The 24898-nt window shown below is 45.9% G+C and overlaps 1 protein-coding gene across 13 annotated transcripts in view; it reads right to left on the minus strand.

Moving 5' to 3' along the window:
- Positions 1 to 24053, minus strand: part of Zfp236 (zinc finger protein 236) — a 94627-nt gene extending 70574 nt beyond the window's left edge. For 9 of the 13 annotated variants that reach the window (XR_015642124.1, XR_015642122.1, XR_015642128.1 and 6 more), the window contains exons 1-6: positions 23788 to 24033; positions 12881 to 13023; positions 11497 to 11661; positions 6031 to 6209; positions 3258 to 3382; positions 376 to 548 (exon numbers count right to left, since the gene is read on the minus strand). Coding sequence is in view for 6 of the 13 variants with exons in the window: in XM_087592273.1 (XP_087448399.1) it covers positions 376 to 548; positions 3258 to 3382; positions 6031 to 6209; positions 11497 to 11661; positions 12881 to 13023; positions 23788 to 23842 (840 nt within the window). In the remaining 7 variants the exon portion in view is untranslated. 13 annotated transcript variants of the gene reach the window in all.
- Positions 24054 to 24898: the final 845 nt, after the last annotated feature.

Here is a 24898-nt window from a genome sequence, read left to right on the forward strand (position 1 = left end):
AGGGTATTATCGTTTCAAAATATGTATTTATAGTAAGAAGACTAGACAGGATCTTTGCTTTCTTCCACATTTAGTAAACTCCCAAGAGCCTGCTACAGTGAGTGGTGCACCTTATAATTCCAATACCCAGGAGCTGAAGCAAGATGGCTACCAGGACAAGGTCAGCCTGAGCCACATGCTGAGGGTCTCACCAGCCAAGGCCTGTCAGCAACGAATCATCATGTCCCCATCAAAGGATTTTTGCTAAAATAGGTTACTTTACATAACTCACTCTGCATTTTCAAAACTGTAACATAATTTCTTAGGGCAGCCATTAACCCAAGAGATGTCTACAACACTCTGTGATAGTGCTCAGAGCCAAAGCACCATGCTCACCTCTGAGTGGACCCTCTGAACATGGGACTGCAGGTTCCCCTTCTGAGAAAAGGCAGCAGGACAAAAGGCACAGGCGTGTGGCTTTTCTCCTGTGTGCTTGATCATGTGGGTCTGCAGTGCCCCTTTCTGGTTAAAAGCTTTTCCACACTCACTGCATTTGAACGGCCTTTCACCTAGGCAGAGAGAAGAATCGTGTGAACATTTTAGAATGAGAAATATGTAAAGTGTCCAAAGTCCAGGCTGCAACCTAAAGTCTGTCAGCCGAAGCACCTGCTGGGGCTACAGTCACTGCAGGCGCCTCATGGACGGTCAGCCTGTTTCAGATGAACCTTTCCATACTCCAAGCAAAGCCCAAGGCAGCTCTTGCAGGGCCATTCTTCCATAGCTTTCTCAGCCTACTTCCCCATCAGCCCTGCTGGCTGTCCCAACTCCTGCCTACTCCAGGGCACAGCTCCATCCACCCCATGAGCCCTGCCCAGGCCTTCAACCAGGCCCTATGTGGGCTACTCTTACTCAGCAGAGGAACTTGTTCTGAGATCCCAGCACGTCTGGGCTGTTCAATGGTTTCCACAGCTTCTCAGTCTCACTCAGGTCTCTCATATCACCTCTTCTCTACTCAATCTTCTGTTCCCTCAAAGGACAGGGCTACACTGAAGGCCGTTGGTACCTATGTCTGCCCTCCTCCCTGACAACCCACACAGCTCACTCCTTCATGGTTCTAGCCCTGGCACAGTTACCCTACAGGAGCGACTTTCCAATCCATTCATTACTGAACTTCTCTTACAACAGGCAAGTGCCCCAAGGAAGAAAGGTCTGTAAGTGTCTGTTCCCGACTCTAGCCTCAGTGCCTTACACTCAGTCCTGTTCTCTAAGGGTCCACTCACTGAATGGTGCCTACTTCAACATCTGCACAATAGCACAGATCCTCTGAACTGACTTGACGGTTAAGTTACTGAGATAGGTGATCCTAGAGAAGGGAGATCACTGGGGAGGGACAGCTAGGAAGCTCAGTGAGAATTGTGGGTCTCTCAACATGGCGTCCCTGCCAGAGGCACCTCATGTTTCCTGGATGGGGTTCATCCACCAGAAAATGGCCACCTCACATCATCACACACTGACTAAGGTAAAGGCTGCAGAGAAAGCAGGGGAGCTTTCTACTCAGGAGCATGTTCAACAGCCTCCCTGCCTTGGAGCCCTGCAGGCTAGTAAGAAGATGTTGAGGACTATGGGCAAACCATCTGCCCCAACATCCCATGTCCTCAAGAAATCAGCATGATTGCATGTAATCAAAGGCTCAAAGCCAAGAGCAGAACGCAAAGTGTGTAGCAGCTCTGTGCCCTGGGGTGCACTCTTCTGATGGATGTTCTATGGATGTACAGGAAAAGGGGCAGACATCAAACTTAGTATGTAAGATCTGCGACATCTGAGCACGGGTGGTTTTCTCTGCATGTTCTTACTTTGATTAACTCTTCAAGCTATTTTTTTCATTCCAGGAAGATGAAGTTCTGTCACATTTCTCTTTTTAAGACAGGGTTTCATGTATCCCAACTGGCCTCAAACTGGTTAAGGATTACCCTAAATTTTTCTTTACTCTTTTTGAGACAAGGTCACACTATGCTTCCCTCCTCTGGGCTAGAAATCCCTAGGCTGTCAAAGCTGGCCTTGAACTATGGTCCACCTGCTTCTGCCTCTAGAATGCTGTATCAACGGTGAGCAGTTCCATGCCTGGCTGACCTTGAACTTTTGATCCTCCTGCCTCCACCTTCCAAAAGCTGGAATGACAAGCATGCAGCACCACACCTAGCTTGTGTAGTATCAGGACCTGACCCCAGGACTTGATGCATGGTGGACAAGGACTCCAGACTGAATTATGTCCCTGTGCCAATCTTTTAGACAGTACCTTTTCTTCCCTTGCTCTATGAAATATAGAATGAAGCTCTGAAAATATCAACTTTATACTGGCAAATAAATGAGGTAAGAAATTATCTGAGTGGTTTTCATTAAGACACTAAAACTGGACAGAGCAATGAAGCCAAACCGGAACTGTGGAGCAAATGCAGTACCTGACCAAACTGCTGAAGGTTGCCTTGTCTCTTCACCGTAAGTGAAAAGCAAACCGCAGAGCATGGCAAAGCGTGGACTACCATTACTCTCACTTCAAATAAGCATCTGTCATTTCCTTGTCTTTCTCTAGCAGAGTTCACGGGCATTACTCACAGTAGCATAACTGTCTTGCACAAAATGTGAGAGGATATTCAGTTGTGAACCCTGAATTCATTTCAAATATTCAAGCAAGCCTAACACGAAAGCCAATTAAGGTAGAGAAATAAGGGTTTTGTGATTGTGGTGCTATTTAGTGGGTTCCTTGGCTGGCTTTGAGATGGAGGCGCTCGACTGTAGACCAGGCTGGCCTGGAACCCACGAGGTAGCTGAGAATCCTTAACAGCCCATCTTGCCACATCGGCCTCCCTTCCTCCCGAGGGCCAGGGTTACAGATCTACACTGCCAGGCTGGCTACCTTCACATGCTATGGTTTATGTCACTAAAGGCAAACTGTCACAGCACACACACCAAAACAGCACCTGCTGCTGCTTTGCTACGTGGGTCTAATTACAGGTGCCACACAAGTGACCACTAGACTATCAGCTCCACCTGACTGGAGCTCACCAGAGCCCCAACGCTTTCTACATCTGTGCTTTATAATTTAGGACAGCAACATGGCAGACACAGGCTTGCCACTGTGGGGATGAGGAGCACAGGAGCAATAGTTAAGCACTCCAGGGCTGTACAGCACAGCACCAGAGCCACACTGCACCTCAAACCAGGGGCCAGTCCCCCTTCACGGCAGATAGCAGGCCACCAAAAGCAAACACATCTCATACCTGTGTGTATCCTTATGTGTCGCGTTAACTGGCTGGGCTTCTGAAACGTCTTTCCGCAGTGTGGACACGAGTACGTGAAGCCGCTCCTGTCAATGTTCCGATTGTAAGATCTTGTACCTGATGCCCTAGTGTGAGATCCAAGGAAAAACATTCAGATTCATCCTCCTTACACTATAGCTTTAAAGTAAAAATACTGCCACAAAGTTTACCTAGCTAGTCATCAAAATATGTCCTGATGCCTGTGTCCAACATACAAACACAAAAGCACACATTTATTAGTCTAGTGATATAAATTTTATTTCTGTCTATGTCTGGTGAAAAGCGAGGCTTGATTTGTTCAGATCCTCAGTAACTGGGAGCAAAGGCAGAAGGCCTCTTTTAAAGCAGTTTGTTGGTTCAGTCAGACAGGACCATGTAGATATGAGCTCCCAGTGCCACTCCCAGGATCTCCCTAGCTTTGTGCTCAGCAGCGCCTGGACACTGACAAACGCCCACTTCTCACCACACAGACAGACAGACAGCTGACTCTTCTCTTGGCCGCTCTGGAGACTGTCTGGCAGCAGCACAGCCAAACAGATCAAAAAGAACCTTCCCAGGTCAAGAAATGGAAGCTCCTCAGGTATACAGGTTTAAATCTGAAGAGATCACACAAATCCACCTTCAAACCCTGCTCGTTTTAATTTCAAGCATCTTAATACTCTCAAACATGTCTTCTTTCCGTCACCAACACTCCTGCAGGAGAGCACTGCCTACCCACAAAGCACCACAGCCTCCTGGTGCCCTGCGTCCCTCCTGCTAACACTCTCTATGAGGAAAGCAACCACCCACACGTTTCCAATGCCATAAAGCACACGGTTTACACGCATGTATACAAACACTTCTAGTCCTCCGACCTCCACCCCTACTGCTCAGACTGCACAGATGAACCAGCACACCTGGCTTCTGCAGTGCTAGGACTGAACCCAGAACCTCGCGCTCGGTGGGCGAGTACTCTACCCACTAAGCTACACTCCCAACCAGCACTGTGTCTTAAACAGTAAAATGAAATCGCAGTGCACGCCTATAACCTAGTATTCAAGATGTACAAGAGGATGACAAATTTATAGTCAGCCTGGACTGTGTCTCAAAACCCTGTCTCAAAAGACAAAACCAAATCAGACACTAAAATAATGGGGATATTAGTTAAGAGTAGGCAAAATGAAAGTAAAAGATATGAGGTGGGACCACCTACTCCGTTCCCGTCTACAGTGCAATCCTAGGAGTGGATCACATGCTGCCCAGGGTTTCTATAGCTCAGAAACGTTTGCGTTCCCTGGTGTGACAGCTAGTTGGCAGACTAGCTGATGACACAACTGCTAAATAATTCCTGAAGCTGTCAGTCATAAGAGCTGTCAAAATCGGCTGGTGACATGGAGGTATATACCTGCTAACCTGTCAGGAGGTTCAGGCCTGGGATTTCCATGAGTAAGAGGCCAACCTGACCTACATAGTAAGATCCTATCTTTAAAACAAAAAGCAAAAGACACACACACACACACACACACACACACACACACACACACACACACACACACACCTGAAATCAGAAATCAGCTCAGTGAAATTGCTATCACCATGGGAACGGTAGCACAACAGCCATGATAGCCTCCTTCATTTCCTTAAGAAACAATAACCACAGGCAGGGATCAGAGAATCCTGGAGAAGGAACAGTAAGAGCTACAAGCCAGAGGATGAGGAGGGATGCTGTGACCAGGTCTCCTAGACAAACGTGGCCACTCATCAATGCACAACAGGGTGGCTACCTGCGTACGATCTGTACAATACTAAGCCTATCCATCCACTTTCCAAAACGGATGGAGAGGAGGGGCACATGAGGCCCTGGCCTCACTGAGGAGCCATCTGCAGTCAATGGCTGTTCTTGCTTCAGGAGTCTAACACTAGTAAGCTATGATCCAGTGAACAACACTAGTCATGCACATGCAAGCAACCCTAACTAAACTCAGAGATTCATTTTTTAAAAAATCATGAAAGGAAAGAGAAGTTGTTGGAAAGAAGAATTGCAGGGAAGAAGTAGAAAAGAAGGGACCAGTGATGAATATTAACAAAATAACCATATAAATGTATCATATTTTCTGAAATACACTACATAAATGAATCAGAATGTTAGAAATACAGCACATAAATGTATCAGACTGTCAGACATACATTGTATACATGTATCAGACTGTTAGAAGCACACCACATAAGTGTATAAGACTGTCAGACATACACCATATAAATGGATCACTGTCCAAAATGTACTGTATAATTTAGACTGTCAGACATACACCATATAAATGTTCAGACTGTCCAAAATACAGTATGTAAGTGTATCAGACTGTCCAAAATATACTATAAATGTATTATTGTCAAATATACTATAGAAATGCATCACTCAAAAATATACTACATAAGTTATCAGACTGTCCAAAATACATTAAAAATAGTTTTTAAAAATGAGGAAAATGAAGAAACCACTTAGGTAAAAACAGATAAATCTAAGAACCTAAAAATGTCAAGTTGGGCCAGGAGTCTATTATGTAGCCAAATAGCAGAGTGGAAACTGCTTCACCCTGAACGCGCTAACAGCAGTGCAAGGCTACTGTGTGCCTCGTGTGCTGCTTCTCTTCCTAGAGCAGCAGATCCTTCAGTCCATCCCAGCCAAGCAGGGGGTGGGCCAGCGTTCCGTGTGCTCCCCGGGATTTTACTGTGCCGGTGGAGGAAAGAGCCATACCTAACTTTACAGTGAGTCTTCATGTGCTCCTTCAGCTCTGGCGACGTCTCGAACTCCTTCTTACAGGCCTTGCAGGTGTGCACGCGGTTGTTTGCCAGCTCCTGCCGGTGCTCCTCCATGTGTATGGCCAGCTGGCTGTGTAGCGTGAACTCATCCCCACACTCAGAGCAAATGAGGTTCTGGAAAAGGAATATTTCCAAGCCACTGCTCCTTAGAAGAACTGGTGGCACTGTGAACATCAGCCCACGAATGATACCTTCCTCTATTCTGGAATAAATATCACCTTCACCTCTCAAAACTGCATCATTGTATCTAAATTGAAATTATAAAAATAATTTCTACTAGTAAGGGATAGAAAACAAAAACCGCACAGTTTTCAACCATGAATTGTGTATCAAAGGCTATTATTGGTCCATTTGTTCATGAAAACTTCAGAGAAACAGGAGGGCTTCAACACAAAAAGGTCAGAAGAGAATTCTAGGCGCAATTCTAATCTACAAACACCATCAACACAGTTACAGATGATACATTTGTCAGTGGAAACCCCTTATCCGTTGAATTCTGACTACAGGCAGAGTACCTCAGCTGGGCAGATAGGCTGCTGTTAGAAGACACACGCGCAACGTTAGACTCTTGTGCCAAACCAAAGCCATCAAAAAGCCCTAAAGTCTTCAGGACTTGAATAGCTCGGACTTGAGTATTTCTTAACAAATTTATCTCTCGCTTAAGGAATTTTTGCTTTGGTTTCAGTTTTTGGGTTTTGTTAAAAAGGGTTTCACTGTGTAGCCCCAGCTAAGCTGGACTCACTATGTAAACAAGGCCAGCCTCAAACTCATAAGATCTGCCTGCTCCTACCTCCCGAACCAAAGTCATGCACTACAAAGAGCCTGAGGGTTTTGTGGGATGTTCCTTTGTTTCCTTGTTTAGAAGGACATCACTCCTATTCATCCACTCCGACTGGACAGTGTGGCTAAGCCACAGAGAGTTGGATTTGCAGGGCTGCCTGTGAGAGACTTCATGAACCCTGGTGCGCTCACTTCCAGCCTCCACATTAGTAGAGGGCAGCATGAAGTGAGATGATGCCAAGACAGATGACGACAAAAGAACACAGCAGCGACAGTCCTGTCTACAGATGGCAACTGCTGGATTAGGATGACGTCAACCCATGCACACGGCAGCAGGATCGTATGCAGCACTTCCTCACAGCATGGCCCTCACGAGCTGTCTAAGGCACGAGGAGTCTGAGGACTTGGTCTGTCTTGCAGTGTTGCTCACCCAACCCCTGCTCACACAATCCCTGCTCACACAGCATCGCTCACACAATCTCTGCCTCAGATTACTATTGAGCCAAAGATGGCATTGAACTTCCGCTGCTCCTTGATCCACCCCCTGGGTGCTAGGATCACAGGCCAAGGCCACAACACCCTCTTTATGTAGTACTGGGGATTGAACCCAGGATCACACGTCCTAGGCAAGTACTCTGACAACTGAGCTAGACTCCCCAGCCTGCTGTATCTTTCCACCAGAATTTCATCATCATCACCATCACCACCAAAATCATCATCATCATCACCATCATCATCATCATCATCATCATTATAGTTTTGTTTTTTTGTTTTTGTTTTTTGTTTTTGTTTTTTGTTTGTTTGTTTGTTTGTTTGTTTTTGTGAGACAGCATTCTTCTGTGTAGCCCTGGCTGTCCTGGAAGAATTTCTTTATTATTCTGTACCACAATCTTGAATGCAAAGGTCAATTAAAATTAGGTCATTGATTGTTCTTACAGCTCTGCTCTGCTGCAGAAAAAGGTAAGAATGAAGGGAATTATCTTAAGAAATCTAATAATGATTTCAAGGTAAATGACTTTAAATTGACATTATTATACAATAACAATGAATTAGTAAACTTCGGCATTGTTAGTAGCTTGAAGATAATGAAAATTTACTCTAGAACTCTGCCAAAAAGAAAAAAATTACCATCTCAACACATGAATGTGTTTGGCGGAGAAAAGATTTATTTTCTATTAATAATGCTATCACTTGCCCAGGATCAAAACTGCAGAGAGGGCTGGAGAGACGGCTTGGCTGTAAAAGCACTGGTGGCTCTTTCAGAGGACCCAGCACACACACAGGGCTCACAGCTGTCTGTAAATCCAGTTCTGGGAGGTAAAATGCCTCCTTTCACCTCCCTTGGATACCAAGAATGCACACGGTGCACCTATGTAACCCGGGAACACATACATTTACATAATAAGTACATACATACGTACATACGTACATACGTACATACATACATACATACATACATACTTTCCCATTCTCTTGTTCCTCTGCTCACACCCACCACCTTTCCTCTCACTATTTACAGATGGTCAGATGAATACACCTTGGAAGCAGTCTACATGGACATTACATGCTTTGCTCAATGAGGAAAGGAGGCTGAGCATAAAGCCAACAGCAGTTAAGAGCATCAACTGCTCTTCCAGAGGTCCTGAGTTCAAATCCTGGCAACCACATGGTGGCTCATAACCATCTGTAATGAGATCTGATGCCCTCTTCTGGTGTGCCTGAAGGCAACTACAGTGTACTCATCTATAATAAATAAATCTAGAAAAAATAACATTAAAAACTAGTTCTTTTTCTTCCCTATTTTGAGTAATCTGATAGAGCAACGATCTCTAGAAATTTGAGAATACTCATTTCAATAAAACAGTATAGAAATGTTGTTTATGTTCTAAAAGTACATCCTCTATCATGGATATTCTTAAACTAAAGTCACTTATGCTTCTTCATAAGTACATACATTAAATTTGTTTTCATGTCTTCACATCAGTTTGTATACAACAAGCACACATTTCAAGAGTAACTTTTAAAAAGTTATTTTTATTATATGTATATATGTATATATATGTATATATACACATACACATGCATACATACATATGGATGTTTTGTGTGTGTGTGTGTGAGTGTATGTGTGTGAGTGTGTGAGTGTGTCAGTGTGTGAGTGTATGTGTGTGTGAGTGTGTATGTGTGTGAGTGTGTGTATGTGTATGTGTGTGTATGTGTGTGAGTGTATATGTGTGTGTGTGAGTAGGTGTGTGTGTAGGTGTGAGTGTGTATGTGTGTGAGTGTGTGTGTGTATGTGTGTGAGTGTCTGAGTGTGTGAGTGTGTGAGTGTGTGAGTGTGTGAGTGTGTATGTGTGTGTGAGTGTTTTCTCTGCATGTATATAAGTGGACCACAAGCATACAGCATTCAAAAACAGGCAGAAGAGGACACCAGATCTTCTGGAACTGGAGCTACAAGCAATTGTGAGCTACCATGTGGCTCACAACTAGGATCAAACCCAAGTCCTCCCTAAGAGCAGCTTGTCCTCCTAACCACTGAGCCACGTCTCTAGCCCAGGAGTAACTCTGTACAGCTGCACACCCTCAGCACTTGGAGCACCAGTCCCAAGGCTTTGGTGACCAGAACCACAGAACCAGGAGCCCGGCAAACGGAGTCACTGTAAGCAACTGCGAGCCATGCCCCGGGAACCCACCTAGAAAGGAATCTGAATGAAGTCTGCAGAAAAATAAATATAATCAAAGCAAGGTTTGGAAAATACTGGGTATGAATCCAAAGCCTTTAAAAATGATAAGACTACCTACCTATCCCTCTTTCTAGTCACAAAGGAAAGCATAATAAATTCTAAATTGTATCTGAAGACTATCAGAAGAGGAAACAACAGTTCTGTGCTGTGTCCTGCATAAACGCTGGGGTGAGATGGAGTAAGTGGGCTAGGTACATAGCCTGGCTGGCTCAAGTGCCTGCCCCTGACATGACTGAGGCCCTGGGTTTGAACCCACTGTGCATAGACAGGGCATAGTAGGGCACACCTACCATTTCAGCACTGCTCTACTGGACGCTAGGAGAAGAGCTCAAGGTTTTCCTTACTACACAGGGCTTTCCAAGTCAGCCTGGAATATATCAGACCCCATTTCAACCCCATCTCAAAACAAACAAAAGTAGAGGCTCTGTGCTCATGGGAAAGTCGTGGCTGCTCTTTACAGTCACCTTGAACTGGGCTTTGCCAAAACAGAGTGCAAGCCAAACATGGAGCATTGCCCAATGATCTCAGCCTTCACAGCACTAGCACATTGCACTTCCCTGCAGCCTAGACCAGAGTTCATCAGTAAACCCTCCTGTCACAGTCCCTGGTGCTCCCCCTGATCATCCATGGCACTTGCTTCCCAGTCCCTAGCCTAAAGACCACAGCCTTGCCTGCTCCTGGGCAGTCCATAAGCCACACACCCGCAACGCCCTTAGGCACTGACTCCCGACAGTGCTGGACAATCTGTGTGCTTGCCCCACTTGGACTCTGCTCCCATTTCCCACATGGAGCTCCCACATTGCCTAGGGCATCTGACAAGGGTTAAATCCACTGAATGTTTAAGAAATCATTATTGTCAAGACCTAGTGATGCAGGCCTGTAATCGAGGGAAGACTGAACATAAATGAGCGCCTGGACTAGAAAGTAAATTCAGTCTGGAAAACTAATGAATGCCTTGTCTCAAAAATTAAAAGAAAAACCCTGACTGTGGACACAGCTGGGTGGAAGTGCGTTTCCTTAGCACATTGAGACCCTAGGCTCAATACTCACTACTGATTAGCTGAGGGCTAATATTACCAGGAGGTCTTTATTGTAAGCATTCTCTCATGTTCCCTTTTCCTTCAAAGGGGCTAAGCTTTTGGGTCCAACTGAATGACACTTGGGTTAACTGACCGCCTCTCGAAGAGAGCTGCCTCTCCACTGCCCACTGATGAGAGTATCATTACAGCAAGGCATTCACAAATGCTTTAAGGAAGCCATGCTCCAACTGCACCGAGGGAGCGCTTTAATCTCTGCTGGCCACATCTTCTAGTCTGGAGGACTTGCCCCACTCACAGTCATTCCAGACCAACTGCGCCAGCCAGCGTGGGAGGAGCACTCCAGCCAAGGTGAGCCTTGGAAATTCTAGATGATCCTGGTCACCCTGTAGCTATTCTCAAACAGGTCAGTGTGGGGAGCATTTCCCCCAGTAACACGGCAGAATGTGATTGGTTTAAGGCGTGGCCTCTGATTGGTCCTCATGTGAAGCTTTGTGATTGGTGGGCCTGGAAGCTGTGCTTCGATTGGTGCAAATTACAATCATACATTTGCATGCCACAACCTCCTCCTGGCTTTTCAGGTTACTTTTCCTGTTCACCCAGGAACTACTCTGCTGTGCTGCCCCTCTGCTCTGGAACATTAGATCAGATACTCTCCTCAATGCTCTTCCTTGCTTACTGTGATCTTTATCGTGAGTAGAGTGGGCCAAACTAGTAACAGAAGTAGCTACACTGTAACAGGAAAACAAATGACTAGAGAGCTGAGGCTTCAGACATATAAAGTCATGCTAATGGTAACATGCATTTAACAGTCAGTTAACAAACATGTTAGGCAATTACCTCTTCCTTCTCGTGGAGCATAATATGTGCTTTGAGACTGGCCACTCGTGAGAACTTCTTGTTGCACACAGGACAGACAGGATCCTCTGCATTGTGCGTACATTTATGAAGTGTCAGGTTGAATTCAACATTAAATGTTTGGGGGCACTGGTCACATCGGTGTGGCTATTTGAGATAAAAGAAGGAATTGAATTATAATGTTTCCAAAGGTGCTATTAAAATTAGGACCAGGTGTGGTAGCACACACCTTAACACTAGCACTCAGGAGGCAGCAGCAGGTGGATTTCTTTAAGTCTGAGGCCAGTCTGGTCTACACAGTGAATAGTGAGTTACAGGAAAGCCAGACACCATGTCTCAAAAAAGTATAGATTCCCTTTCTAAAACAGTCTCTTCTGGACCCAAGACAGTAAATGATTATATCCAAAAGCAGATTAAAGCTTCTGATAGACTTCTCAAGAGATTATAAACAACAGCACATATAAAAATACTTCCTTTCCTCTCTTGATGGTGTGAACATTACATGGTCTGACCACAACCTCTCGATCCTCCTGCTGTACTCCACACGTCTAGGACAAGCGTGTGCTGCAGCCGTAGCTGCACACTGTCTCTAGTGTGAAGTATTGCAGACAGACAGATTCCTGACAAACTCACTTGAACAAAGCCACTTCTAGAAGATAAGACATAATCTCCTCTAGATTTCAGCAGCTGCTCCTCTCAGTCCAAAGTTTCCTCTACATGGAAAACATTCCCCTTCTTACGTGTAAAAAATCAAAGCAATGGCTAGTGTTTCTCTGCAGCCTTCAGACTATAAGCCGCCCTTTCCACCAGCACCATATATGGCAGCATGTGACAGGAGACCGAGCCATCACTCCCTTTCTCTACATGAGACCAGCTTCCATTCTCTCCATAAAGTAGAACCAGACAGCCCTTTAAATTGTGCATCTACGCTGTTTTCTAATTCCTTATGTAGAGGAAACTTTGGACTGAGAGAAGCAACTGGAAGGAGCTACTCAGTGGGAGAACATATGCTAACCACACACAAACCCTGCATGTAGCCAGCACCCTAGCCATCTCCCTGGACAGCACTAACCACTAGCAAACAAAATGTAAGTCCTCAAGAGTGCCAAAAAGACAGCGTGAAAGCAAAATGCCCCGAGGACGACATCTCAGAATAACCACCCTGTATCCAGCTGTGTAAGAAACTAAGGAAACGAAAGTCCTACTTCTCTGACCACTCATAAATAATTTCAATACAGACATGCACTAGAGTACACTCTCAGAACGCAAAAACACAGACTAGGAACTGAGCTACACTTTCTTCCGTGGAAGCACACCACCTCTGACTGCCTGGAGCCCTCATCGGAGTCCTTTAGGAAATACGCACCTTGTCATTTTGCTCATGCTCCCTCATGTGACGCTGAAACTGGGACTCTTTTGGAAAGGACAGCAGACAGATTTCACATTTGTGGAAGTTTGGAATCGGACAGTCATCATCAATGTCATCATCATTCAACGCCAAAATTCCATCTATAAAATTTCACATGTGCAAATACCAGACATTAGTTCCATTACATAAATAAAATTAAATCATCTAGCTATGTATTTTTTTATTTTACACTTAGAGATGTTCTGCTTGCACGCGTGTCTTAGGCAGCATGTGCAAGCTGTGCCTGCAGAGGCCATCCAGACCCTGGTACCCTGGAAGTCACAAGTGGTTGTAAGGAGACATGTGGGTGCTCAGGACTAAAGCCAGGTCCTCAGGAAGAACGGTGAGTGCTCACCCAGGGCCAGCCTCTGATTTATGAGACACTTTTAGATAAAATTAGTAAAATACTGACTCTGAAAAACAATAGAGTTTTAAATCAGAAATGAGAAATGTTGGGATGCCTAAGATATGGGACAAGAAAATTCAAAATATTTGTTAGGATTTCCAGAAACCTGAAACTATTATCTTAAAGCATCACACACATATACATACATACATACACATAAGTACGTACACACACACTTATATAAACACACACGTGTGTATATACACACATATATACACACACATTCACACATATACACACACACCACACACACACATGCACATACACACATATACACACACGCACATACACACACGTACACATACATGTATATACACACGTATACACACACATACACATACTATACACACATGCACATACACATATGTATATACACACTACATACACACCACACACACATGCACATACACACATATACACACCACACACATATACACACATCACACACACGTACATACACACACGTACACATACATGTATATACACACATATACACACACATACACATACACGTATACACACACACACACACACACGTAGGTTCTTTTTGAACTTCATCAGCTTACTCAACACTATTTCCTTTACTGTAACCCAGAGTGAGACATCTAACTCACATTTAGAGTATAATAGCTTCTTAAGCCACTCAGTTAGCTCAACTCTACAAAAATGTTAATTCATTTATCTCTAAAAACAGCTACAAAAAAGATTAAGTAAAAAAAAAAAAAAAAAGCTTGTTCTCTCAGACAGTGAGAGACTCCAATCCCTTGCTTAGTCAATTCTATTTGTACAAAGGGATTTTCCACATAGGAACAATACTTCAAACTTATTTCAAATATCAAAAAATATGACAAGATAGTACAGGTACTCATACATTTGCCAAGAATATCAAAGATGTTCTAAATAGTTACAGTGTTTAAAGTATACACACTGCAAGTCTTGTGATTAGGGTATAAGTAAGTAATTCACCAGAGCCATACAAGGACAAATCACATGCCATTTTGATTCAAATCTGGGGGTGTGGGAAGGAGTTCAGTTGGTAGAGTGCTTGGTTAGCATGCTTAAGGTCCTGGGTTCAATCCCAAGAACTATATAAACCAGGCACAGTGTAAGTTCACAGTATAACTACAACTACTGTAATCCTGGCTCCTGGGAGATGGATTCTGGGAGATCAGATTTTCAGATGTGCCCACTGATGCAGTCATGGCATGAGGTCATACGTAACCAAAACTGAGGCCTGGTCTGTAATCCTGGTTCCAAAGGTCAAAGGCCCTAGTGGGGAAGCTAGGACTCATGTTTTGCTAACCGAACATGTCAAACTGTTCTCTAAATATTTGTATGTCTATACAAAGACATGAAAATACTACTCACCCATAGCCAGACGGGTCCTTGGCTGCTGTGGGCAGCAGCTTACAATGAGACTCTTAACTGGTCAAAGGCTGAGACTAAACTACTCTTGGGTATTTGACCCGAAGCGAGACATCTGTATCAACAATGCCCCCCCATATCCCTGTCCAAGGCCCAGGGAAGATGAGGCAGAGAGACTGTGAGGGCCAGAGGATGGGGAGGCGCACTGTGGCACAAATCTCCTGCTCACTCATACCCACTGCATCTGAGAACTCACTCAGTACAACAGTACCTGCAGAACCTCAGCAGGCTGAACAAAATATCAGCTGCCGTCCCGGGGGGTGACGTCCCGGGGGTGGACCGCCTGCACTCAATGGGTTACATTAAGAAAACGGAGAGGACATGAAGGTAGAAAGGGATATTAGGGACCAGCCCGAAGTGAAAGTGATCACAATACATTGTATATATGTATGCCATTATCAGAAAATAAGAGATTGTGTTGGGCCTGGAGAAATGGCTCCATGGTTAAGAGCACTGACTGCTCTACCAGAGATCCTGAGTTGAATTCCCAGCAACCACATGGTGGCTCACAACCATCTGTAATGAGATCGGATGTCTTCTTCCAGCATGTCTGAAGACAGCGACAGTGTACTCACATTTCAGTCAAGATTATCTTCAACTACAATCTGAAACTACTCTATGATACAGGAGGCCTTGTCTCAAAAACAAAATTAAATCTGACCCAAAACATCTGAATTTAGAACCCTAGGAGTAGAAATGGGGCTAAGTTTAAGTTCTGAGGATTCAAGATGGCCCTGCTTCTCTAAAGATCTGGTAACCATGAACACTAGACATTTATAGTCCTTCTTTCACATTCCTACTGGAGACCAGAGCCAGAGACAACATCTCAGAAGTGACCAAGGAGAGGTGGTAGGGGGAGGTGGGGCACACAAAACAAATGACAACAAAAACATTTCCCTGTAGATCCGTGAGAAGAAATATATTTAAGTTTGAGAAAAACTAATTAAACACTGCAACTTTATACATTTTTTTTTTTTGGTTCTTTTTTTCGGAGCTGGGGACCGAACCCAGGGCCTTGCGCTTCCTAGGCAAGCGCTCTACCACTGAGCTAAAACCCCAGCCCCTATACATTCTTTAATAGCTAAGGGAAATGTGCATAATTTTATTCTATTTATCCTTAGGTTTATCCTCACAGAACCATATTTCCTAATTTACTGCACTAACTAATATTGAAAATTGTTTAAGACTCCTACCACCCACAGTCAGAGAAGCAAACAGACTCTAGAAGAGGTAAGTGATCTCAACAAAGATGGAGAGGCTATGTAGCCTGGGGTGGGTGGGACCACCTGCTGACACTGCATTCTTCAGGTTTAGCATCTTTCTTTACCAGCAAACGGTGTGTATACTCATCAGCCTCACTGAGTGTGTCAGACCTGCACACAATGGTAACTGTACTCCTCAGCCTCACTGAGTGTGTCAGACCTGCACACAATGGTAACTACACTCCTCAGCCTCACTGAGTGTGTCCAGACCTGCACACAGCGAGCACAGATCACGGTCATGTCTCTGTCTGCAGACCCCATCCCCCTGCCTCTTCCCCTCCTTAGTTTCTAGATCCCAGCGTTACACTTTCAGGTCTACCTTAGGAAAAAAGATTGATTGAGACAGAATCACAGCCTCCACCTCTGCTGTAGAACTAAGGAAACTAAGATCCTAGAGAAACTGTACCATCTACCAAAAATTTCCCAACCTGCCAACAGCATGAACGGTTAATTTTCTGACTCCAAGGCTCCCCCCAACTCAGTACTTCTCCTTTTAAGATGTCAGCTCAGGGGGTTGGGGATTTAGCTCAGTGGTAGAACGCTTGCCTAGCAAGCACAAGGCCCTGGGTTCGGTCCTCAGCTCCGAAAAAAAAGAAAAAGAAAAAGAAAAAAAGATGTCAGCTCAGATGAGACCACAGTCCCTACTTTCTGCCCAAATAAAGAGAGCAGATTAAACAGGATTTCCTCAGCACCACCTTCTGCCAATGTGTAAGACTAAGACAGCTATGCTCTTTTAACCTTAAATATAATTAACTCAGAGCCAAGCCAGTTATCCAGATGTCTGAAGCGTAAGTAGTTTCTGTGAACAACTATGTTCTAAATCATGAATTCAACCGACAGGAAACTAATCCAGAACATAATGAGCATGAGTAAAGTTTAAACACCAAGAAGCCTGAGCCTATTAATATCAATTCCCTCATAGTCTCACAGCAAACACCATCCAGGAACGGGTTTGGCCCTGGGGTTCTCTCAGTACCACGTGGGCAGTGTTTGTGTGTGCAGTCTTTATCGTGCCCATGAAGACAGTGCAGGACCTGCTTTACCATCTGCAATTTCTTTGTTAAGACAGGGAGATCTTTTTTTCTACCTGCAAATTTTGACTGCTAAGGTACATGCATTTGGGTAATCTATAGACATTACCTGAGTAGAACAAAACTACAAGTTAAATTAAAATAAAATATGAAATGCCTACAGACTCCTGAATAGCTACAGCAGAGTTCTAGACTTGTAATCTAAATATAACAGGGCATTTCAACAAAGTTTCAATAGCATACTGCAAAATTTGGTGCTTCTTTTGACAATACTAGAAAAGAAAAGAAAAAGGAAGCAGCAGCAGCAACAGGAGGAGGAGGGGGAGGAGAGGAGGAGGAGGAGGGGAGGGAGGAGGAGGAGGAGGAGGAGGAGGAGGAGGAGGAGGAGGAGGAGGAAGAGAAGGAACAGCAGCAGCAGCAACAACAACCACCACCCAGTGACAATGACGACAACCCTGACTCTCTAAATACTTCTGGGTCTGACATGTACCCCACCTCATTTGGAGACAACATGACACATGTAAAAACAAATAGCTACAATCCTATTGGCTACACACTTAATGTCTGCTAGTATACAATGTAAGCGCTTCACCAAAACAGGGTGGAACTGGCATGAAGGGAGACAGAGACTAGTGGGACAGAACTGACAGTGTGGAAATAAACCTTCACATCCTACCAAGAATGCCAGTCTCCAATAAAAGGTTCCAGGGCAGGAAGGCAGCTGGCTAGATGTAAAATAATGAATTCAGATCTGTACCTCATACCACAGTCCAAAGATCTCATTTAAGTACTAAGAATTTCAAACTCTTAAAAGAGAAACCGTAGAGTGGTTTCTGCCTGTAATCCCAACATTCAAAAGTCTAAGGCAGGAGCAGCAAGAGGCAAGGAAAGCTTGAGCAATGGTGGCAAAATCAGCTGAGTGGAAATGTGTGTCACACTTCCAGCCCCATCACTCAGGACAGGCAGAGGCAGGCAGGTCTCTCTGTGCTCCAGGCTGCTAAGGTCCTATCTCAGAGAGAAATAAAGTTCCATAAGTCCCTAAGGGAAAACCTTCCTAACTGTATTTCTAATGTGTTTTTGCTTTGTTTTCTTTTGTTGTTTGGGTTTTGTTTTTCTGTAATTTGGGTTTGGTTGGTTTTGAAAGAGGATCTCACTGTGTGGCTCTAGCTGGCCTGGTACTTACAAATGTAGCCCCAGGCTAGTCTCCAATGCATAGAAATCTACCTGCTTCTGCCTCCTGAGAGCTGAGATTAGAGACATGGACCACTACATAGGCCCTCATAAAGGTCTGAGCTAAGAGATTGGAGAAAAAAACGAGAAGATTGGACTTCTTATATGTCAAAGAACACTATCACTAAAATTTTAATTTTCTTGCTACTAGCTACAGATGGGAAAAAACATTCAATCAATAAGAACTCATATAACTCAACATTCAAAAGGCAAATCCAAACTTGAAATGAGGAACAAATTTAATAAACATTTTCCAAAGACATAAAGTATCAACAAATGCAGACCCAGATAGCACTGTGGCTTAGATATGAAGCATCCCCCAGACACTTGTGCTCTGAAGGCTTGATCCCCAGCTAGTTGGAGGTTCTGGAAACTTTGGGAAGTAGGTCACTGAGGACATGTCCCTGGGGGTCACTTGGTGTCCAAGGTCCCTCTCTGTTCCTTTCCCTTCTTCCTATCTGCACTGAATCGAGCCCTGCACATAATTTTCAGCCTTACTAAGGCAAGCCAGAACCAACAGACCAGAACCTCCGAACCCACGCTCCAATTAAGTCCTTCTTCCTTAAGGGAGTTCTGTTGGGAGCAAATGCCTACACAGATGCTCAACACCATTAATCATTAGTGAAAGATGAATCAAAACCATTATAAGACTACTCAGTAGAATGGCCAGACTTAAATAGTAAGAGGAAAGTAACCCTTTCCTGAGCTTGAGTATTTGTGATAAGAGCATACATAGACTGTTTAGCAAAAATGGGGCAAAGAACATGAAACAAGCCTCAGTAAGCCCAAGTGAATAAAGAACATGATCTAACAAGTCTTCTGACAGCTGAGCTACAAGTCAGGGGGCAAACCCAGCAATTCCAAAAGCTCCAAGTATAGCCGGGCAGCAGTGGTGCACACCTTTGACTCCAGAGCGCCGGAAGCAGAAGCAGGCAAATCTCGGAGGTGAGTCTGAGCTACAGAACTAGTCCTAGACAGCCAGGGAGACAGACAGACAGCCAGGGAGACAGACAGACAGACAGACAGACAGACAGACACACACACACACACACACACACACACACACACACACACACACCCTATCTCTATTAAAACATAAAGAAAGATGGAGGAGGAGGAAGAGAAGGGAAAGAAGCTAAAGCCCCCAATGTCTGGAGTAAGCTACACTGGGAATTACTAGGAAATATCCTGAACTTCCTAAAAACCAATATATATATAAAGACAGGTAGGTAGGGAAATCGGTAGAAACTCCAGTCTTGAAGTACACAGCCTTACTGGGTACAGCTCTGGGTATTATATCAACGCTGGCTTACACATCTACAAGTGAGGCAAACCTTTTCTCCTTCCTCTTCTCCCTCCTTCCCTCTCTCAAGAGGAGTCTCACTATGTGGCTCTGACCGGCCTTGAACTTGCTCTGGAGACCTTATGCTGTCCTAGAACCTAGAGATTGTCTGTCTCTGCCTAAAGACATGTTCCAGCACACCTAGGAAGTCTGAGTTCTTTATCTATATACCCTAATCTTATTTCATGAATGTTTCGGGTGGGTCAACATTTCACTTCTCCTCCTCTTCCTCTTCCTCTTCATCTTCTTTTGGCCTTGTGCTTTTTGAAATAAGGTTTCAAGTAGCCCAGACTGACCTCGAACTCTTGTACCTTGTATATGGTCTTGTACCTAGACCTTACTGTCTCTACCATCCAAGTGCTGAGATTAGAGGACCATACCCTGCTGCCAGTCCCTTTTAGACTTCAGTTTTCCCAATGTTTTCTCTAGGAAACTCAGGCAGCCAACCTATCTTTACATGTGTCACTGTCCTGAGGAGTGACAGCACAGGCCACATCTCAGATGTAGCTTTGTGTCCCTAGTACCCAGCACAATGCCTACCTATCATAATGGCTGTTCCCAACTAGTTTGCAACAAACCTGCTCACCCATGTTTATAGTCCACTTTTCTCAAGCAGAACACAAAACATACATTCTAGGTTCCAGTGAGGATAGAAATCTGCATGCTCCCAAGGGTACTGGGTGGATTCACCTTCCAAATCACTTCATCTCTGCAACTTCAGTTCCCCTCAACTACAAAACCCCTCAGAGTGGTCTTTTAAGTTCATAGTAGGCTGGGAATGACAGTGCATGCTGAGGCAGGAGAATGTGGAGTTCTAGGTCAGTCAGTCAAGGTTACACAGCAAGACACTATTTAAAAATAATAATCCTAGGGGTTGGGGATTTAGCTCAGTGGTAGAGCGCTTGCCTAGGAAGCGCAAGGCCCTGGGTTCGGTCCCCAGCTCCGAAAAAAAAGAAGAGAAAAAATAAAAAATAATAATCCTAATGTAGTGACTAAACCTGGGGTAAATCATCACCCTATAAGATGGAGGTGACTGACTTTAAATGTCAATGATGACATCGAGGGCCTGCAATGTATACAGACAGCTACTTTACTAATAGCTAAGCAAAGTTTTAAATTGAACATGGTGGTTCACACCTAACCCCAACACTTGGGAGGCAAAGCCAAGAGAATTGACATGAATTTGAGACCATGTAAACTAGTGAGACCTAGATCATCACGGCCTAGTGTCAGACTCTCTCTCAACATTAATTAACTAATTAATCAAAATAAAAACAGGTGAGTGGAGATGGCTCAGTGGTTAGGGGTGCTTGTTGTTTTTGTAGAGGACCTGGATGTGGTTCCCAGCATCCACTCTGTGGCTCACAACCATCCTTAACTCCAGCGCCAAGTAATTCCACACCCTCTTTAGAGTAGTCTTGCATGTGATGCACACACATTCATGCAGGCAAAGCACTCACAAACATAAATCTAATTTCTTTTGAATCCGTTTGTTGCACATTAACATGATACATCTTTATAAAAACATATTTTAACCAAATTACTTACAAATCTTTTTTTTTTCCTTTTTTGAGACAGAATCTGACTGTGTGTCTGGGAGTGATCTGTAATTCAGAAACCCACCACTCTCTCCCACCCAACTGCTAGGATTAAAGGTATGTACCACCATGGTCACAAAGCTCTTAAGTCATGACTTAACAGCTGGGTTCTCATACCTGCCTCTGAATCTTCCCTGCTGTCAAGCGTTTGGCTGGGATGTGGTGACCCACCAGTCACAGAGATCTGGTACACCACCAGAACAGTACATGCTAAGTTGGCTGCAGTTATACCCACAACGGCTTTCACACAAGTGTTAGCCAAGTGAAAAAGCCAAGTACTCCTGACACTATAAAATATTTATCATCCATACTTCTAAAAATGCCTCAAGGAGCCCTCAGGGTCCCAAACACCACAACTTGAGAACCACTTCGGTGAACTACCTTCAAACAGGTCAGGGAGAGAAAGCTCTGAAGAAACTACAACACTTGAGGTACAGAGTAAAGGAAGATGATCTCTACAAAGGGAAAGGCCAAAGACAAAAAGCAAAGCCAAAAACAAAAGGCCAAAATTGGCACCATCTTCATCAGCAAAGCCACAATGAAGAAAGTGGGAGACTAAGGTCTGAGGGTGTTTTACATCCTCTGAAATTTCCTCAGGGTGTGGCCCTAGAGCATAGTTAGAGAAGTCATCCCAGGGAGAAGTGATGGGCTGAGAGAGCTCTACCTCTTCAGCTGTGGGCACTCTGGAAAGGTGTGAGGGACTGCAAACCTGGATCTGAGAGGCCACAGATTGGCTATCGAGCAGGAGGACGCAGTAGCTAATACGCCAACAGTACACACAATTTAAAAAAGAAAGAATACAATTAAAAGTTCTTAAAGATTGTTATGACGTGTCTTGGAAAACAAAGGAAACAGAATTATTCCTAGATTTGGTCTTTTGTGGACTGGGATATCATCTGTAAAATAGAGAGTTGGGATAGGAATGGATTCTCAGCCTGCTCAATAGAAATTGTACTAAGACATTCTTTCTCTCTAAGCCTTCTTCATACTGAACCCTACCCTATTACTGGCATAAAACATCTCAACAAAAGCAAACATCATAAACACACACACACACACACACACACCACGAAAACACAGTCAAGGCCAAAGCAATGAGGAACCAGCCATCCACGACTATTCTGAGCAGTCATTCTCAATCACAGATCTTCATACCTGCTCCCACTACCACATGGCCACCCTTGCTCCAAGCAAACCGTGAAACAACAGTAAGTGTAAGATGTGTGAAATCGCTTGCTGTAGTTCGAGTGTTCATATCGCTCTAATCGACACGCCTGTGGACTTTGTGAAGAGCAGTACTTTAGTAACTTCTGGTTTGGGTGTCCTGCTCCGAAGCTTGCACTGATGCCAGTTCCTCATTCCTCCCTCCCAAAGGACCAACTTAACATAGTCCTTTGTAAGTCCAGGCCAGATCTGACCATGGGTGCCTGCACCTGGACTCCTTGATCGCAGCTCTTGAACATCAGTGCACCCATCCCCAAGGACAGGGACTCAAACCCTGAGTCACTAAGCAGCAACCTGCTACATAAACATAATAGAAGTTGGGCGATTCACCTTCCATTGCGTCCCAGACGGGCACCGCCTTCCCAACGCCCAGACAGGGTTCTTTCCCAGCCAGCTTGCCTGCACAAACCACCCAGGGTTGCTTCGGGGCCACAAACGCGGGGACTCCGGGGCAAGTATTACCCCAAGACTGGGACTAAACCCTGGCACGTACAGCTGAGCTCCGTGCCTCTCAACCCGATGACCCCCATCCCATCTCAAAAGAACGCTGTGGCAATGGATGCATGTTTCCTCCTCCTAGCGCTGGAGGAGGGGCCCCCACTAAGCGCCAGGCTGAGGGGAGGCGACGGTGTGGGTGACATTTTCCCCATCTCACTGCCTGCTGTAAAACTGTGCACTTCTCTTTCCGGGAGAAACAGACACGAGTTAGCTCAAACGAATTCAGCCCGCTAGCATAAATAAAAGGGAGAAATGCCTCCTGAGGCCTACTGTGCGCAGAAGAGCCTACTGTGCGCACTCCCCGCGGCCCCCTGAGGCCTCGGTCCCTGCTGGATCGGGGTCCCCCCGCGGTAGGAACCCGGGATACACCGGAAGAGCGGGCACTCCCTGGGGCCTGTGCCTAGAACGACCGAGGCGGGCAGGGGGCAGGCGGAAGGAACAGAAAGACATGGAGGGAGGGGACTTAAGGGGACGACGACGCAGAGCGGGCGACATGGAGGGCGGGGGACTAGAAAAGGCTGAAGGATCAGGACTCTGGAGGGCGGCGAGGAGATTCGAGGCACTGGGACTCTGGAAGCCTGGAGCGAGGGGCTCAGGAAGGGAGCAAACAGGAACTCTGCAGGAGGAGGAGGAGGAGGAAGCCGCCGCCCGCGCCGCCGCCGCCCGCGCCGCCGCCCCCGCGCCGCCACGGCCGGGAAAGTAGGCCCAGCGCGGAGGGGCCCGGCCGCGGCGCCCGTATCCGTCCGCCCTCGCTGCGCCCGCCCGGCCAGTCGCCGCCGCCCGCCCTCCGCGCCGCTCCCGGCGCACCCCGCGCCCATCCGGGGACTAGGCGGCCGCCGCGGGCCTTACCGGACTCGCCGCGCGCCGCGCCGTCCCGGGGCTTCGGGGGGCGGCCCCGCGGCATCGTCGCGGCGGCCCACCCCTCACTCGCGCTCTCCCTCGGCGGGCGCGCACGCGCGGCACCGGCGGGCGGGCGGGCGGGCTGCGGCGGCGGCCGGACCCAGCCCGCCGGGCTCACAGGGCGACGGCGCCCGGACGCGCGGGCAGCAGCGCTCGGACCGCGCCGGCCTCGGCGGGTTCCATGGCCCGCGGGCCGCGGCGGGGGCGTTGGGAGCGGGCAGTGGGGGCGGGGGCGCCGTTATGCGCATGCGCGGCCCGACAGGCGGCGGCGTCACCTAGCTCGGCGATCCGCTGGCCTGCAGGCCCTGGGCCTGGGCTTGGTTTGCAATGTTTCTCCGCGGCTTCCCGGCGCTCCATCCCGGACCTCGAACGCCGGTCAGGACAACCAACCCTCTCACCCCCAACTCCCCAGGAAATGGAAGGGTCCTGACGTGGTTTGCTTGTCCTACGTTCGCCTACGTTCACTTGATTTCGAGCCTACCTCTGTGTAGGGAAAGTGTCCCAGCACAGCCTCCTACTCCGGACTTTTTTTAAGCATCCGGTCTTTGGAGTGATGAAAGACCTGGGAAGGATACCTGACACAGAGAAGCTCCTGGAAACAGGCCGACTTCAATAACTCCCCTTAAAGGCTCCATTTAAGCCTCAAAGTTTACCGTTTCTGGTGCATCTTCTTGTATGACTTGCTGTTGTGCCTTTTGGCTCCAGCTTGTGATTGATTCACAGCGGCACAGCCTGAAGCCATGTTAAGAATCCAGCAGGGTGTGTGACACACCTCTAATCCCAAAGCTTGGGAGACTGAGACTGCAAGGTCGGAAAGTGTAATGTAAAGTCTACATGGTAAGTTCCAGGCTTAAGTGAGACCTCTTCTCAAAACGTAAAAATAAAATCATCAAAGAGCAGAATGAGTATTTACTCCAGTAAGCCAGAAGTAGTGTAGGGTCTCAGAATTCTTTTTTTTTTTTCTTTTTTTCTGAGCTGGGGACCGAACCCAGGGCCTTGTGCTTGCTAGGCAAGCGCTCTCCCACTGAACTAAATCCCCAACCCCGGGTCTCAGAATTCT

Source organism: Rattus norvegicus, chromosome 18, assembly GCF_021556685.1.
Source record: "Rattus norvegicus strain SHRSP/BbbUtx chromosome 18, alternate assembly SHRSP_T2T, whole genome shotgun sequence".
In the NCBI taxonomy this organism is placed as follows: Eukaryota; Metazoa; Chordata; class Mammalia; order Rodentia; family Muridae; genus Rattus; species Rattus norvegicus.